General features: G+C 47.1%; 1 protein-coding gene across 4 annotated transcripts; it reads left to right on the top strand.

The window, feature by feature from the left end:
- The first annotated feature begins 5,545 nt into the window (after nt 1-5,545).
- Nucleotides 5,546-15,591, top strand: LOC139544136 (WD repeat domain phosphoinositide-interacting protein 4-like). 4 transcript variants are annotated; one of them, XM_071350922.1, is made up of 11 exons: nt 5,546-5,750; nt 6,094-6,143; nt 6,265-6,339; nt 6,578-6,682; nt 7,437-7,542; nt 7,685-7,779; nt 8,209-8,288; nt 8,786-8,994; nt 14,646-14,747; nt 14,878-15,023; nt 15,217-15,591. In XM_071350922.1, exons 2-11 carry the CDS (start codon nt 6,095-6,097, stop codon nt 15,324-15,326), a joined length of 1,077 nt encoding a protein of 358 aa, XP_071207023.1. In that variant the 5' UTR covers nt 5,546-5,750; nt 6,094; the 3' UTR covers nt 15,327-15,591. The 4 variants fall into 4 exon arrangements, with proteins under 4 accessions (XP_071207023.1, XP_071207021.1, XP_071207024.1 ...); XM_071350920.1 differs by having other exon boundaries at nt 5,612-5,750; nt 6,094-6,173; XM_071350923.1 differs by having other exon boundaries at nt 5,612-5,750; nt 6,049-6,143.
- Nucleotides 15,592-15,848: the final 257 nt, after the last annotated feature.

Here is a 15,848-nt window from a genome sequence, read left to right as displayed (position 1 = left end):
GTTGCTCTGTATAAGAGCGTAAATCGAATGAATATACCTTTTCAGTTTTCACATAGAAATAAGTTGCATTTGCAAAGTATTGCAAGAAACTGGAAAACATATTGATTAAGTAAAGTTAGATCAAAGCTGAATCAGTCTGCCAAGATCAAATAACGATGAATTAGTATTTTACATAACAGAACCAAATATAACAGCATAGGCCTATAGGGTAATGTTACTGTTCCACCAAAAACACCTCCTCATTTCTAATGACATTTTAGGATGGTTAGCTGGAGCTGAATAGTCCCAAAAAAATCTTATGAGCCAAAACTCAGCAGAGCCACTAGGCAGGATATGTGCTTTGATTGAAATAAAATACAAGAATGGCTTATAGTTTGTTAACATCATCTGCTCTGATTCCCTCACAAAACAGTAACTCGAGAAGATCGAAGTTCATAGGCTATTCCCATGAAACTGATTGAGATCAATCAAATGATTGGCATGCAGATGTAGTTTCACTGGTAAAATGTGAATAATCATCATTCATGATTGACAGTGGTGATGGCCATATGAATGCCTAACTTGGTGTTTGAGGGTATTAAAAATATAACATTTTCTTGAGACAATATGTGTGGGCATAGGCAGACGTTGCAATTGGAGGATGGATTTTATGCATATTTTATTACAGGGATCTCCACCCTGTTCCTGGAGAGCTGCCATCATGTAGGTTTTCATTCCAACCCTAATCTAGTGCACCTGATTCTAATACTTAACTGGTTTATAAGATGGATCAGGTTAGTTACAACAGGGGTTGGAGTGAAACCCTACTGTACTGTAGCACCCCAGGAACAGGGTTGTAGAGCCCTGTAATGATAAGCTATTCAATAAGCTACATCTGTCAGTACAAACTTTGATTGAGGAAATGATCTAGCAGTAAATTGGTTTATGCCTTATCTGACCAAGAGAACACAAGTACGTAATGTTGGTGATGTTCTGTCAGAGGCCAAAGAAATGTCCCGTGGAGTACCGCAGGGATCAATTTTAGGCCCTCTCTTATTTCTTATATACGTTAATGATATGCCAGATACAGTAAACTCCTGCTTTATGCTGATGGCTCAGCCCTTTTGGTATTAGGGAAGGTTACATTTTACATAAAGGAATTGCATTTTGTTAGAGATTGGTTGACTGAAAACAAATTGTCGCTACATTTGGGAAAAACTTAATCGATTTTGTTTGGAACAAAACGTAGATTGCTTAGGGCTGACAAGATAATGGTAAACTGTGCAGGAAAGGAGATTGAATCTAAAACAAGTGTAACTTATCTTGGTGTGTACCTAGATCAATCCCTTTCTGGAGACCTGATTGCTGCTAAAATTATTTATAAAATGGCAAACAAATTTAAATTTGTATATCGTAACACTAAATATTAGGACCCACATAGGGGTACAAGAGTTCCAGGAGGTGGGCTTGTTACCTTTGGAGTCCAGAGTGGACCAACTTAAACTTAATCATATGTTAGACATCTTAAATGATCGTGCCCCAGGTTATATGAAAAACCACATTGATATGGTCTATAACCAGCACAGTTACAATACCAGAGCTAGTGTTATGTCTTGTAAAATCCCAAGAGTAAACAGTACCACGAGGAGCAGGGATTTGTCTTTGGAATAGCCTCCCCTTGGCGATCAAACAAAGAAAAAGTATATTGTTAGAATCTATTCATTGCATAGAATCCACTGTAAGTAAGATCTGTGGTAGGTCTGTAGCCATGGTGTCTGTATGCTACATGTGTTCCCCGCTGGTTCATCCATTTGACCAGAAGCCAAAATTCAACCGTCCCGCACTCATTACCAACAGCAGAATAAAGGACCTTGAATAACAGCACCATAGACAATCCTTTCACCCGGAGAGGATTATTTTACCGAACCAGCATTGCAATCCAACGAATGTACGATTTATGCAATAAACTGAGATATTTTGCGGCGCTGTAACAACTGTTTTGGCGGTGCTACAGAAGGCTATATCTGTCTGCTAATAGGCTACAGGACTAGTAAAGGCCCAGTGCACTACTTTTGTGAAAAACAAAATGAAAAAACAAACAATATATATATATACAGTACCAGTAAAAGTTTGGACACACCTACTCATTCAAAGGTTTTTCATTATTTTACTATTTTCTACATTGTAGAATAATAGTGAAGACATCAAAACTATGAAATAACACATATGGAATCATGTAGTAACCAAAATAGTGTTTAACAAATCAAAATATAAAGCTGTCATCAAGGCTACTTTGAAGAATCTCAAATATAAAATATATTTTGATTTGTTTAACACTTTTTTGGTTGATACATGATTCCATGTGTTATTTCATAGTTTTATATCTTCACTATTATTCTACAATGTAGAAAATAGTAAAAAATAAAGAAAAAACCTTGAATGAGTCGATGTGTCCAAACTTTTGGAATCATGCAGTAAGCAAAAAAGTGTTAAACAAATCAAAATGTATTTTAAGATTTTAGATTCTTCAAAGTAGCCACCATTTGCCTTGATGACAGCTTTGCACACTCTTGGCATTTTCTCAACCAGCTTCATGAGGAATGCTTTTCCAACAGTCTTGATGGAGTTCCCACATATGTTGAGCACTTGTTGGCTGGTTTTCCTTCACTCTGTGGTCCAACTCATCCCAAACCATCTCAATTGGGTTGAGGTCGGGTGATAATGGAGGCCAGGGCATCAGTCTCCTTCTTGGTCAAATAGCCCTTACACAGCCTGGAGGTGTGTTTTGGGTCATTGTCCTGTTGAAAAACAAATGATAGTCCCACTTAGCGCAAACCAGATGGGATGGAGTATCGCTGTAGAATGCTGGGGTAGCCATGCTGGTTAAGTGTGCCTTGAATTGTAAATAAATCACAGACACTGTCACCAGCAAAGCATCCCCACACCTTCACATCTCCTCCTCCATGCTTCACGGTGGGAACCAAACATGCGGAGATCATCCTACTCTGTGTCTCACAAAGACACGGCGGTTGGAACCAAAAATCTCTAATTTGGACTCATCAGACCAAAGGACAGATTTCCACCGGTCTTATGTCCATTGCTCGTGTTTCTTGGCCCAAGCAAGTCTCTTCTTATTGGTGTCCATTAGAAGTGGTTTCTTTGCAGCAATTTGACCATAAAGTCCTGATTCACACAGTCTCCTCTGAACAGTTCATGTTGAGATGTGTCTGTTACTTTAACTCTGTGAAGAATCTATTTGGGCTGCAATCTGAGGTACAGTTAACTCTAAAGAACTTATCCTCTGCAACAGAGGTAACTCTGGGTCTTCCTTTCCTGTAGCCGTCCTCATGAGAGCCAGTTTCATCATAGCGCTTGATGGTTTTTGCGACTGCACTTGAAGAAACTTTCAAAGTTCTTGAAATGTTCCGCATTGACTGACCTTCATGTCTTAAAGTAATGATGGACTGTCGTTTCTCTTTGCTTATTTGAGCTGTTCTTGCCATAAGATGTACTTGGTCTTTTACCAATTAGGGCTATCTTCTGTATACCACCCCTACCTTGTCACAACACAACTGATTGGCTCAAACGCATTAAGAAGGAAATAAATTCTACAAAGGAAATTTTAACATGGCACACATGTTAATTGAAATGCATTCCAGGTGACTACCTCATGAATTTGGTTGAGAGAATTCCAAGAGAGTGCAAAGCTGTCAAGGCAGAGGGTGGCTACTTTGAAGAATCTCAAATATAAAATAGATTTTGGTTACTACACAATTCCATATGTGTTATTTCATAATTTTGATGTCTTCACTATTATTCTACAATGTAGAAAACAGTAAAAAAAAAAAGAAACCCTCTGGAATGAGTAGGTGTGTCCAAACTTTTGACTGGTACTGTACATATAAACTCAGCAAAAAAAGAAACGTCCTCTCACTGTCAACTGCGTTTATGTTCAGAAAACTTAACTAACAGTAAATATTTGTATGAACATTACAAGATTCAACAACTGAGACATAAACTGAACAAGTTCCACAGACATGTGACTAACAGAAATGGAATAATGTGTCCCTGAACAAAGGGGGGGTCAAAATCAAAATTAACAGTCAGTATCTGGTGTGGCCACCAGCTGCATTAAGTACTGCAGTGCATCTCCTCCTCATGGACTGCACCAGATTTGCAAGTTCTTGCTGTAAGATGTTACCCCACTCTTCCACCAAGGCACCTGCAAGTTCCATGACATTTCTGGGGGGAATGGCCCTAGCCCTCACCCTCCGATCCAACAGGCCCCAGACGTACTCAATGGGATTGAGATCCAGGCTCTTCGCTGGCCATGGCAGAACACTGACATTCCTGTCTTGCAGGAAATCACGCACAGAACGAGCAGTATGGCTGGTGGCATTGTCATGCTGGAGGGTCATGTCAGGATGAGCCTGCAGGAAGAGTACCACATGAGGGAGGAGGATGTCTTCCCTGTAACGCACAGCATTGAGATTGCCTGCAATGACAACAAGCTCAGTCCGATGATGCTGTGACACACCGCCTCAGACCATGATGGACCCTCCACCTCAAAATCGATCCCGCTAAAGAGTACAGGCCTCTGTGTAATGCCCATTCCTTCAACGATAAACGCGAATCCGACCATCGCCCCTGGTAAGACAAAACTGTGACTCGTCAGTGAAGAGCACTTTTTGCCAGTCCTGTCTGGTCCAGAGACAGTGGGGTTAGTGCCCATAGGCGAAGTTGTCGCTGGTGATGTCTGGTGAGGACCTGCCTTACAACAGGCCTACAAGCCCTTAGTCTTTTGCAGACAGTCTGAGCACTGATGGAGGGATTGTGCGTTCCTAGTGTAACTCGGGCAGTTGTTGTTGCCATCCTGTACCTGTCCCGCAGGTGTGATGTTCGAATGTATCGATCCTGTGCAGGTGTTGTTACACGTGGTCTGCCACTGCGAGGAAAATCAGCTGTCCGTCCTGTCTCCCTGTAGCGCTGTCTTAGGCGTCTCACAGTACAGACATTGCAATTTATTGCCCTGGCCACATCTGCAGTCCTCATGCCTCCTTGCAGCATGCCTAAGGCACATTCACGCAGATGAGCAGGGACCCTGGGCATCTTTTATTTTGTGTTTTTCAGAGTCAGTAGAAAGGCCTCTTTAGTGTCCTAAGTTTTCATAACTGTGACCTTAATTGCCTAACGTCTGTAAGCTGTTAGTGTCTTAACGACCGTTCCACAGGTGCATGTTCATTAATTGTTTATGGATAATTGAACAAGCATGGGAAACAGTGTTTAAACCCTTTACAATGAAGATCTGTTAAGTTATTTTGATTTTTACGAATTATCTTTGAATGACAGGGTCCTGAAAAGGGGATGTTTATTTTTTTTGCTGAGTTTAAATATATATATACACTTCTTTTTTTCTTCCGATTTTTCAGTGGCACCCTCCGCACCCGTAATAACCGCGGCTATGTTTACACACACATATATATATATATATACACACACACACACACACACACATTCACCAAATGTGCTTTGTAACAATATTAACATTGTTGGGCTTTCCTTCAGCACGCTAGATGGCAGCATGACTTGTTTGTGGTCTGGAGGTGCCGAAGAAGAGGTCAGAAAGCAGAAACACGCGGCGACGTCATTTGTAGGAAAAATAACAACAACAAAATATTTCGTTACTGTGTAGTTAGCTTTGTTGTTGAGATATTTTAGCCATCTCAAGGCCGATTACTCGTTTAACTCAACTCGTTTTCTGTCGCTTCATGGTAAGCTTTGAAACAATTCATGCGGTTCCAGGAATATGTTACAGCTTTTACGATAACTGCAGCAGTACATTATAGCTACGCCAGCTATGCTGTATACTGTGACTAGATAGCAACATTAGCTAGCTAATTGTTGGTAGCTTGAGTTAGTCACTGCCTGGCGTTTGTTTACCAGGATGGCTAACCTATTTTCTCTTGAAAACCTTTTAGGTTGTTGTGTCCCTTGTAAATCGTTGTCAATCAGGATGCCTCGCCCTGTCCATAAGGCAGAACCAAACCTATATTTTCTTCTGATTTGTAGCTAACTAAGTTAGCTTATAACATCTGCCTTACGTCACTCCTCCAGCATGGCCCAACCGAGAGGAGTCAACAGCCTGCAGTTCAACCAGGACCAGAGTAAGACAATAATACTCTGTGAAGCCAGACGTAAATATATAGGAGAGGACATCACGTTTATCAGTCTTGTTTCAAACAGTGTCAATTTACACCCTTCCCCCTCTATCGGTCTCTACCTCAGGTTGTTTCTGTTGTGCGATGGAGACAGGTGTTCGGATATACAATGTGGAGCCTCTTATGGAGAAGGGACACCTTGGTGAGTGGAATTCCATGTGGCTCAGTTGGTAGAGTATGGTGCTTGCAACACCAGGGTTGTGGCTTTGATTCCCACGGGACCAGTATGAACATGTATGCACTGACTACTTACTGTGAATCGCTCTGAATTAGAGCGTCTGCTAAATTACTAAAATGTAAATGTATTTCAGACCTGTGGTATCAGCCGTCTGTGTGTGTGTTCGTATTCTGTGTGTTTATACTGTATTTGTGTGTGTCAGACCATGAGCAGGTGGGAAGTGTGGCCCAGTGTTCCATGCTGCATCGCTCCAACCTGCTGGCTGTAGTAGGAGGTGGAATCAACCCCAAGTTCTCGGAGATCTCTGGTGAGCGGACCACATATTTTAAAATTACTTGATAGACTTTAAAGGTAGAGTCAGTTGTACACAATATCGGGAACATTTTAAAAACAACTAAGAACGTTGAAGCGAGGGACTTAACCTAAAGTTGGGGTGAATTCATTACTCTGATTCTGTTGGAAAACGTTTTGCGACAGAAACCGTTTACTTAAAACGTAAGAAAACGAGAGTTTCTATTGGACGAAGTCAGGTAGATCTCTCTCCATTTCGTTCCATTTGCTCTGGAGTGTATTCATTATGGAAAACGTTTACCGTTTAAGAACTAAACAGAGCAAAACAAGTTTCTATTGGACAAATTCAGGTAGGTCCCTCTGTTTCGTTCCATTTACTTCCGCTTAAGAAACATTATGCAACAGAATCGGCGTAATGAATATGCCTGTTTGATTCTTTTTGCTTCCCTTAGCTATCATGTTGTAGCAGTGTGAAGCACCCTCATGCTCATATACTCTCTGTATGACTGTGTGATAGCAAAGTCTTGCATCACTCATCTCAATGTCTGTGGTGCTGCTTGTGACAATGTCATATTGCTGAGTCTGTTTCAATTGTGGCAGTGCCCACCTGCTCACAATCTAAGTGGTTTTCAAGAGAAAATAGGTGACTTGAACTGATTGTTTTTAGTATTTATATAAATGGTTCATATTGATATAGAAATGTGATAATGATTTTCGTCATGTATTGATTTAATTTAATTCATAAACTGATGTATAGTTTCAAATCCTAGTGTTGGTCTGGGATGATGCTCGGGAGGGAAGGGACCCCAAGGACAAGTTGGTGCTGGAGTTTACCTTCACCAAGCCTGTTCTGGCAGTACACATGAGACACGACAAGTGAGTGACTATCTGAACATTTTCCGGAACAAACCCCAACTCCACATAGAGCTCCCTATAGTGTGTTATTTGAAGATGTTTAACCAACCCTTCTCTCCCTCTGATTTCTCTCTCTCCACCCTCTCCTCGCTTACTCTCTCAGGATCATCATTGTGTTAAAGAACAGAATCTATGTCTACAGTTTCCCTGACAACCCTGTGAAACTGTTTGAGTTTGACACCAGAGACAACCCTAAAGGTACACACACATGTTTGTTTTACAAAATTATATTTTCCGTAACACCTGGCCTTAACTAAACCTAACCCTAAAACTAAACCTAAACTTAACCCCTGAGCCTAAAATAGCCTTTTTCCTTGTAGAGACCAGCGAAATGTCCCCACTTGTCCTTGTTTTACTATCCTTGTGAGGACTTCTGGTCCCCACAAGGATAGTTAAGCCAAACAAAACACACATGGATATGTTTATCTGATAGATCTGTGTATTCTCTCTCTCTCTCTCTCTCTCCCGGTCTCTCTCTCTCCCGGTCTCTCTCTCTCTCGGTCTCTCTCTCTCTCTCACTCTCACTCACTCTCACACACACACACACACACACACACACACACACACACACACACACACACACACACACACACACACACACACACACACACACACACACACACACAGGACTGTGTGACCTATGTCCCAGTCTGGAGAAACAGCTGCTGGTCTTCCCTGGACATAAGTGTGGAAGTCTGCAGCTTGTGGTAATTCATCTATTTCATTTAATAGTTTATTCCATGGTACTATACTAACTATGTTGGTTTATAAGCTGTTCATAAGCTGGTCAAATAAAAAAATGATCAAATACATTAAATCATAACTGTAGAGACAAACTCAAACATAATTACAAATCATTTGTAGACTGCAAATTAACTGCAAGAAGCCAAAACAGATATAATATAGGAATAAAACGTAATAATTTCAAACCTTACATTAATTTATGATCACGTGTCTCTCTGTTATTCGCTGAAATACTTGGGAACAGATTTCCCAAATTAAAATCACCTGATTTCCTGGTGTTTGAACAGTTTTTTATATCCAACAATGAAAATTCAACAGTTGGGGAACCCTGCCATAGAGTGAAATGCACAAACTGTTGCATAACACATGAGGTCCTAGTCAGTGTTCAAGTCTCTCCCTCTACTTCTCCCTCCCTCTACTTCTCTCTCTCCTTCCCTCTGCATCCCTCTCTCTGCCTCAGGACCTGTCCAACACTAAGCCTGGCACTTCGTCTGCGCCCTTCACCATCAACGCCCACCAGAGTGAGATCGCCTGCCTGGCGCTCAACCAGCCTGGCAGCGTGGCAGCATCGGCCTCCCGTAAGGGCACCCTGATCAGACTGTTTGATACCACCACCAGAGACAAACTTGTGGAGCTACGCAGAGGAACAGACCCTGCTACACTCTACTGGTACTGGGAGGGAGGGAAGGAGGAACAGACCCTGCTACACTCTACTGGTACTGGGAGGGAGGAACAGACCCTACTACACTCTACTGGTACTGGGAGGGAGGGAAGGAGGAACAGACCCTGCTACACTCTACTGGTACTGGGAGGGAGGGAAGGAGGAACAGACCCTGCTACACTCTACTGGTACTGGGAGGGAGGGAAGGAGGAACAGACCCTGCTACACTCTACTGGTACTGGGGGAGGGAGGGAAGGAAGAACAGACCCTGCTACACTCTACTGGTACTGGGAGGGAGGGAAGGAAGGAGGAACAGACCCTGCTACACTGTACTGGTACTGGGAGGGAGGGAGGAACAGACCCTGCTACACTACTGGTACTGGGAGGGAGGGAAGGAGGAACAGACCCTGCTACACTCTACTGGTACTGGGAAGGAGGAACAGACCCTGCTACACTCTACTGGTACTGGGAGGGAGGGAAGGAGGAACATACCCTGCTACACTCTACTGGTACTGGGAGGGAGGGAGGAACAGACCCTGCTACACTCTACTGGTACTGGGAGGGAGGGAGGAACAGACCCTGCTACACTCTACTGGTACTGGGAGGGAAAGAAGGAGGAACAGACCCTGCTACACTCTACTGGTACTGGGAAGGAGGAACAGACCTTGCTACACTCTACTGGTACTGGGAGGGAGGGAGGAACAGACCCTGCTACACTCTACTGGTACTGGGAGGGAGGGAAGGAGGAACAGACCCTGCTACACTCTACTGGTACTGGGAGGGAGGGAGGAACAGACCCTGCTACACTCTACTGGTACTGGGAGGGAAAGAAGGAGGAACAGACCTTGCTACACTCTACTGGTACTGGGAGGGAGGGAGGGAGGAACAGACCCTGCTACACTCTACTGGTACTGGGAGGGAGGGAAGGAGGAACAGACCCTGCTACACTCTACTGGTACTGGGAGGGAGGGAGGAACAGACCCTGCTACACTCTACTGGTACTGGGAGGGAGGAACAGACCCTGCTACACTCTACTGGTACTGGGAGGGAGGGAGGGAAGGAGGAACAGACCCTGCTACACTCTACTGGTACTGGGAGGGAGGGAAGGAGGAACAGACCCTGCTACACTCTACTGGTACTGGGAGGGAGGGAGGGAGGAACAGACCCTGCTACACTCTACTGGTACTGGGAGGGAGGGAAGGAGGAACAGACCCTGCTACACTCTACTGGTACTGGGAGGGAGGGAAGGAAGGAGGAACAGACCCTGCTACACTCTACTGGTACTGGGAGGGAGGGAAGGAGGAACAGACCCTGCTACACTCTACTGGTACTGGGAGGGAGGAACAGACCCTGCTACACTCTACTGGTACTGGGAGGGAGGAACAGACCCTGCTACACTCTACTGGTACTGGGAGGGAGGGAAGGAGGAACAGACCCTGCTACACTCTACTGGTACTGGGAGGGAGGGAAGGAAGGAGGAACAGACCCTGCTACACTCTACTGGTACTGGGAGGGAGGGAGGAACAGACCCTGCTACACTCTACTGGTACTGGGAGGGAGGGAGGAACAGACCCTGCTACACTCTACTGGTACTGGGAGGGAGGGAGGAACATACCCTGCTACACTCTACTGGTACTGGGAGGGAGGGAGGGAGGGAGGAACATACCCTGCTACACTCTACTGGTACTGGGAGGGAGGGAGGGAGGGAGGGAGGAACATACCCTGCTACACTCTACTGGTACTGGGAGGGAGGGAGGGAGGGAGGGAGGAACATACCCTGCTACACTCTACTGGTACTGGGAGGGAGGAACATACCCTGCTACACTATACTGGTACTGGGAGGGAGGGAGGAACATATCCTGCTACACTCTACTGGTACTGGGAAGGAGGGAGGGAGGAACATACCCTGCTACACTCTACTGGTACTGGGAGGGAGGGAGGAACATACCCTGCTACACTCTACTGGTACTGGGAGGGAGGGAAGGAGGAACAGACCCTGCTACAATCTACTGGTACTGGGAGGGAGGGAGGAACATACCCTGCTACACTCTACTGGTACTGGGAGGGAGGAACATACCCTGCTACACTCTACTGGTACTGGGAGGGAGGGAGGGAGGAACATACCCTGCTACACTCTACTGGTACTGGGAGGGAGGGAGGAACAGACCCTGCTACACTCTACTGGTACTGGGAGGGAGGAACAGACCCTGCTACACTCTACTGGTACTGGGAGGGAGGAACAGACACTGCTACACTCTACTGGTACTGGGAGGGAGGAACAGACCCTGCTACACTACTGGTACTGGGAGGGAGGGAAGGAGGAACAGACCCTGCTACACTCTACTGGTACTGGGAGGGAGGGAAGGAGGAACAGACCCTGCTACACTCTACTGGTACTGGGAGGGAGGAACAGACCCTGCTACACTCTACTGGTACTGGGAGGGAGGGAAGGAGGAACAGACCCTGCTACACTCTACTGGTACTGGGAGGGAGGGAGGAACAGACCCTGCTACACTCTACTGGTACTGGGAGGGAGGGAGGAACAGACCCTGCTACACTCTACTGGTACTGGGAGGGAGGGAGGAACAGACCCTGCTACACTCTACTGGTACTGGGAGGGAGGGAGGGAGGGAGGAACAGACCCTGCTACACTCTACTGGTACTGGGAGGGAGGGAGGGAGGGAGGAACAGACCCTGCTACACTCTACTGGTACTGGGAGGGAGGGAAGGAGGAACAGACCCTGCTACACTCTACTGGTACTGGGAGGGAGGGAAGGAGGAACAGACCCTGCTACACTCTACTGGTACTGGGAGGGAGGGAAGGAGGAACAGACCCTGCTACACTCTACTGGTACTGGGAGGGAGGGAAGGAGGAACAGACCCTGCTACACTCTACTGGTACTGGGAGGGAGGGAAGGAGGAACAGACCCTGCTACACTCTACTGGTACTGGGAGGGAGGGAAGGAGGAACAGACCCTGCTACACTCTACTGGTACTGGGAGGGAGGGAAGGAGGAACAGACCCTGCTACACTCTACTGGTACTGGGAGGGAGGGAGGGAGGAACAGACCCTGCTACACTCTACTGGTACTGGGAGGGAGGGAGGGAGGAACAGACCCTGCTACACTCTACTGGTACTGGGAGGGAGGGAGGGAGGGAGGGAGGAACAGACCCTGCTACACTCTACTGGTACTGGGAGGGAGGGAAGGAGGAACAGACCCTGCTACACTCTACTGGTACTGGGAGGGAGGGAAGGAAGAACAGACCCTGCTACACTCTACTGGTACTGGGAGGGAGGGAAGGAGGAACAGACCCTGCTACACTCTACTGGTACTGGGAGGGAGGGAAGGAGGAACAGACCCTGCTACACTCTACTGGTACTGGGAGGGAGGGAAGGAGGAACAGACCCTGCTACACTCTACTGGTACTGGGAGGGAGGGAAGGAGGAACAGACCCTGCTACACTCTACTGGTACTGGGAGGGAGGGAAGGAGGAACAGACCCTGCTACACTCTACTGGTACTGGGAGGGAGGGAGGAACAGACCCTGCTACACTCTACTGGTACTGGGAGGGAGGAACAGACCCTGCTACACTCTACTGGTACTGGGAGGGAGGGAGGGAGGGAGGAACAGACCCTGCTACACTCTACTGGTACTGGGAGGGAGGGAGGAACAGACCCTGCTACACTCTACTGGTACTGGGAGGGAGGGAGGGAGGGAGGGAGGAACAGACCCTGCTACACTCTACTGGTACTGGGAGGGAGGGAGGGAGGAACATACCCTGCTACACTCTACTGGTACTGGGAGGGAGGGAAGGAGGAACAGACCCTGCTACACTCTACTGGTACTGGGAGGGAGGGAAGGAGGAACAGACCCTGCTACACTCTACTGGTACTGGGAGGGAGGGAGGGAGGAACAGACCCTGCTACACTCTACTGGTACTGGGAGGGAGGGAGGGAGGAACAGACCCTGCTACACTCTACTGGTACTGGGAGGGAGGGAGGGAGGAACAGACCCTGCTACACTCTACTGGTACTGGGAGGGAGGGAGGGAGGGAGGAACAGACCCTGCTACACTCTACTGGTACTGGGAGGGAGGGAAGGAGGAACAGACCCTGCTACACTCTACTGGTACTGGGAGGGAGGGAAGGAGGAACAGACCCTGCTACACTCTACTGGTACTGGGAGGGAGGGAGGGAGGAACAGACCCTGCTACACTCTACTGGTACTGGGAGGGAGGGAGGGAGGAACAGACCCTGCTACACTCTACTGGTACTGGGAGGGAGGGAGGGAGGAACAGACCCTGCTACACTCTACTGGTACTGGGAGGGAGGGAGGGAGGGAGGGAGGAACAGACCCTGCTACACTCTACTGGTACTGGGAGGGAGGGAGGGAGGAACAGACCCTGCTACACTCTACTGGTACTGGGAGGGAGGGAGGGAGGGAGGAACAGACCCTGCTACACTCTACTGGTACTGGGAGGGAGGGAGGGAGGGAGGAAACATACCCTGCTACACTCTACTGGTACTGGGAGGGAGGGAGGGAGGAACAGACCCTGCTACACTCTACTGGTACTGGGAGGGAGGGAAGGAGGAACAGACCCTGCTACACTCTACTGGTACTGGGAGGGAGGGAAGGAGGAACAGACCCTGCTACACTCTACTGGTACTGGGAGGGAGGGAAGGAAGAACAGACCCTGCTACACTCTACTGGTACTGGGAGGGAGGGAAGGAGGAACAGACCCTGCTACACTCTACTGGTACTGGGAGGGAGGGAAGGAGGAACAGACCCTGCTACACTCTACTGGTACTGGGAGGGAGGGAGGAACAGACCCTGCTACACTCTACTGGTACTGGGAGGGAGGAACAGACCCTGCTACACTCTACTGGTACTGGGAGGGAGGGAGGGAGGAACATACCCTGCTACACTCTACTGGTACTGGGAGGGAGGGAAGGAGGAACAGACCCTGCTACACTCTACTGGTACTGGGAGGGAGGGAGGGAGGAACAGACCCTGCTACACTCTACTGGTACTGGGAGGGAGGGAGGGAGGAACAGACCCTGCTACACTCTACTGGTACTGGGAGGAAGGGAAGGAGGAACAGACCCTGCTACACTCTACTGGTACTGGGAGGGAGGGAAGGAGGAACAGACCCTGCTACACTCTACTGGTACTGGGAGGGAGGGAAGGAGGAACAGACCCTGCTACACTCTACTGGTACTGGGAGGGAGGGAAGGAGGAACAGACCCTGCTACACTCTACTGGTACTGGGAGGGAGGGAGGGAGGAACAGACCCTGCTACACTCTACTGGTACTGGGAGGGAGGAACAGACCCTGCTACACTCTACTGGTACTGGGAGGGAGGGAGGGAGGAACAGACCCTGCTACACTCTACTGGTACTGGGAGGGAGGGAGGAACAGACCCTGCTACACACTACTGGTACTGGGAGGGAGGGAGGGAGGGAGGGAGGGAGGAACAGACCCTGCTACACTCTACTGGTACTGGGAGGGAGGAACAGACCCTACTACACTCTACTGGTACTGGGAGGGAGGGAGGGAGGAACAGACCCTGCTACACTCTACTGGTACTGGGAGGGAGGGAGGGAAAGAAAGAAAGAGGGGAAAATGGAATTGAGTCTCATCTCCTCTCTCTCTCTTCCAGTATCAACTTCAGTCATGACTCTTCGTTCCTGTGTGCCTCTAGTGACAAGGGCACTGTTCACATCTTCGCTCTCAAAGACACTAAACTCAACAGACGCTCTGCGTAAGAGGCGTGAATGTGTGTGTGTGAGAGAGTGTGTATGTGTGTTTGTGCGTACCTCAAATCCAAATTTTACCATTTTGTTGTTTATGGCTTGTTCATGCTACTATCTCCCCTCTTCTCCTCTCCCCAGATTGGCTCGTGTGGGGAAGGTGGGCCCTGTGATTGGTCAGTACGTGGACAGTCAGTGGTCATTGGCAAGTTTCACCGTCCCGGCGGAGTGTGCCTGTATCTGTGCATTTGGGAAGAACACTTCCAAAAATGTCAACTCTGTCATCGGTCAGTCCACAGCAATATCTCATATCAATTAATCAATATAGTTTTTGTCCTAGCTGGGAAATTAATTGTACTGTTGGAATTAACAATATAATATACAATATAGGATACTTTTACAATAGATTAAGCTCTGGAGCCTTGCAGTGTAAAAGTTGTAATAATAGTTTAACATTTTCTGCATTCCTCCTTTTTCTAGCTATCTGTGTTGACGGGACGTTCCATAAGTACGTGTTCACCCCTGATGGCAACTGTAACCGGGAAGCCTTTGACGTTTACCTGGACATCTGTGATGACGATGACTTCTGAGAGGAAAGAGAGAGGGGGGAAAAGGAGGAGGGAGGGATGAAAAGAGAGAGCGGGAGGGAGGGCAGAGGAGCAGAGATCTGATGGTGGTAATGATGATGGTAGATTGGATCTAGACTTGGACAGAGAAGTGAAGCTAAAGAAGCAGAGCTGATTTTACAGAAACATACAAGTTGTCGGAAGGTCTGTTTTACATGATTGTTTTGTGTTTTTATTGTAATCAAGTTTATCTAAATATGTATGAAGATTAAAAACATTTTTACTATGACTGCTGGCTTATCTGTGGTTACTTTGAGTTGACTGAATATATGAGACCTGCTCTGATGTAGTGTAGTCACTTCCAGGACACAATTACAAATAATGTTAATGAAAACTCCTACTAATAACAATTCAATTTAGGAAAAGATTACATATACAGTGCTTTCAGAAAGTATTCATACAGAAATATCTAATTTACATAAGTATTCACACCCCTGAGTCAATACTTTGTAGAAGCACCTTTGGCAGCGATTACAGCTGTGAGTA

This window comes from Salvelinus alpinus, chromosome 18 (genome assembly GCF_045679555.1).
Source record: "Salvelinus alpinus chromosome 18, SLU_Salpinus.1, whole genome shotgun sequence".
In the NCBI taxonomy this organism is placed as follows: Eukaryota; Metazoa; Chordata; class Actinopteri; order Salmoniformes; family Salmonidae; genus Salvelinus; species Salvelinus alpinus.
Note: the sequence above shows the minus strand (reverse complement) of the source record. Positions and strands in the feature narration are given on the sequence as shown.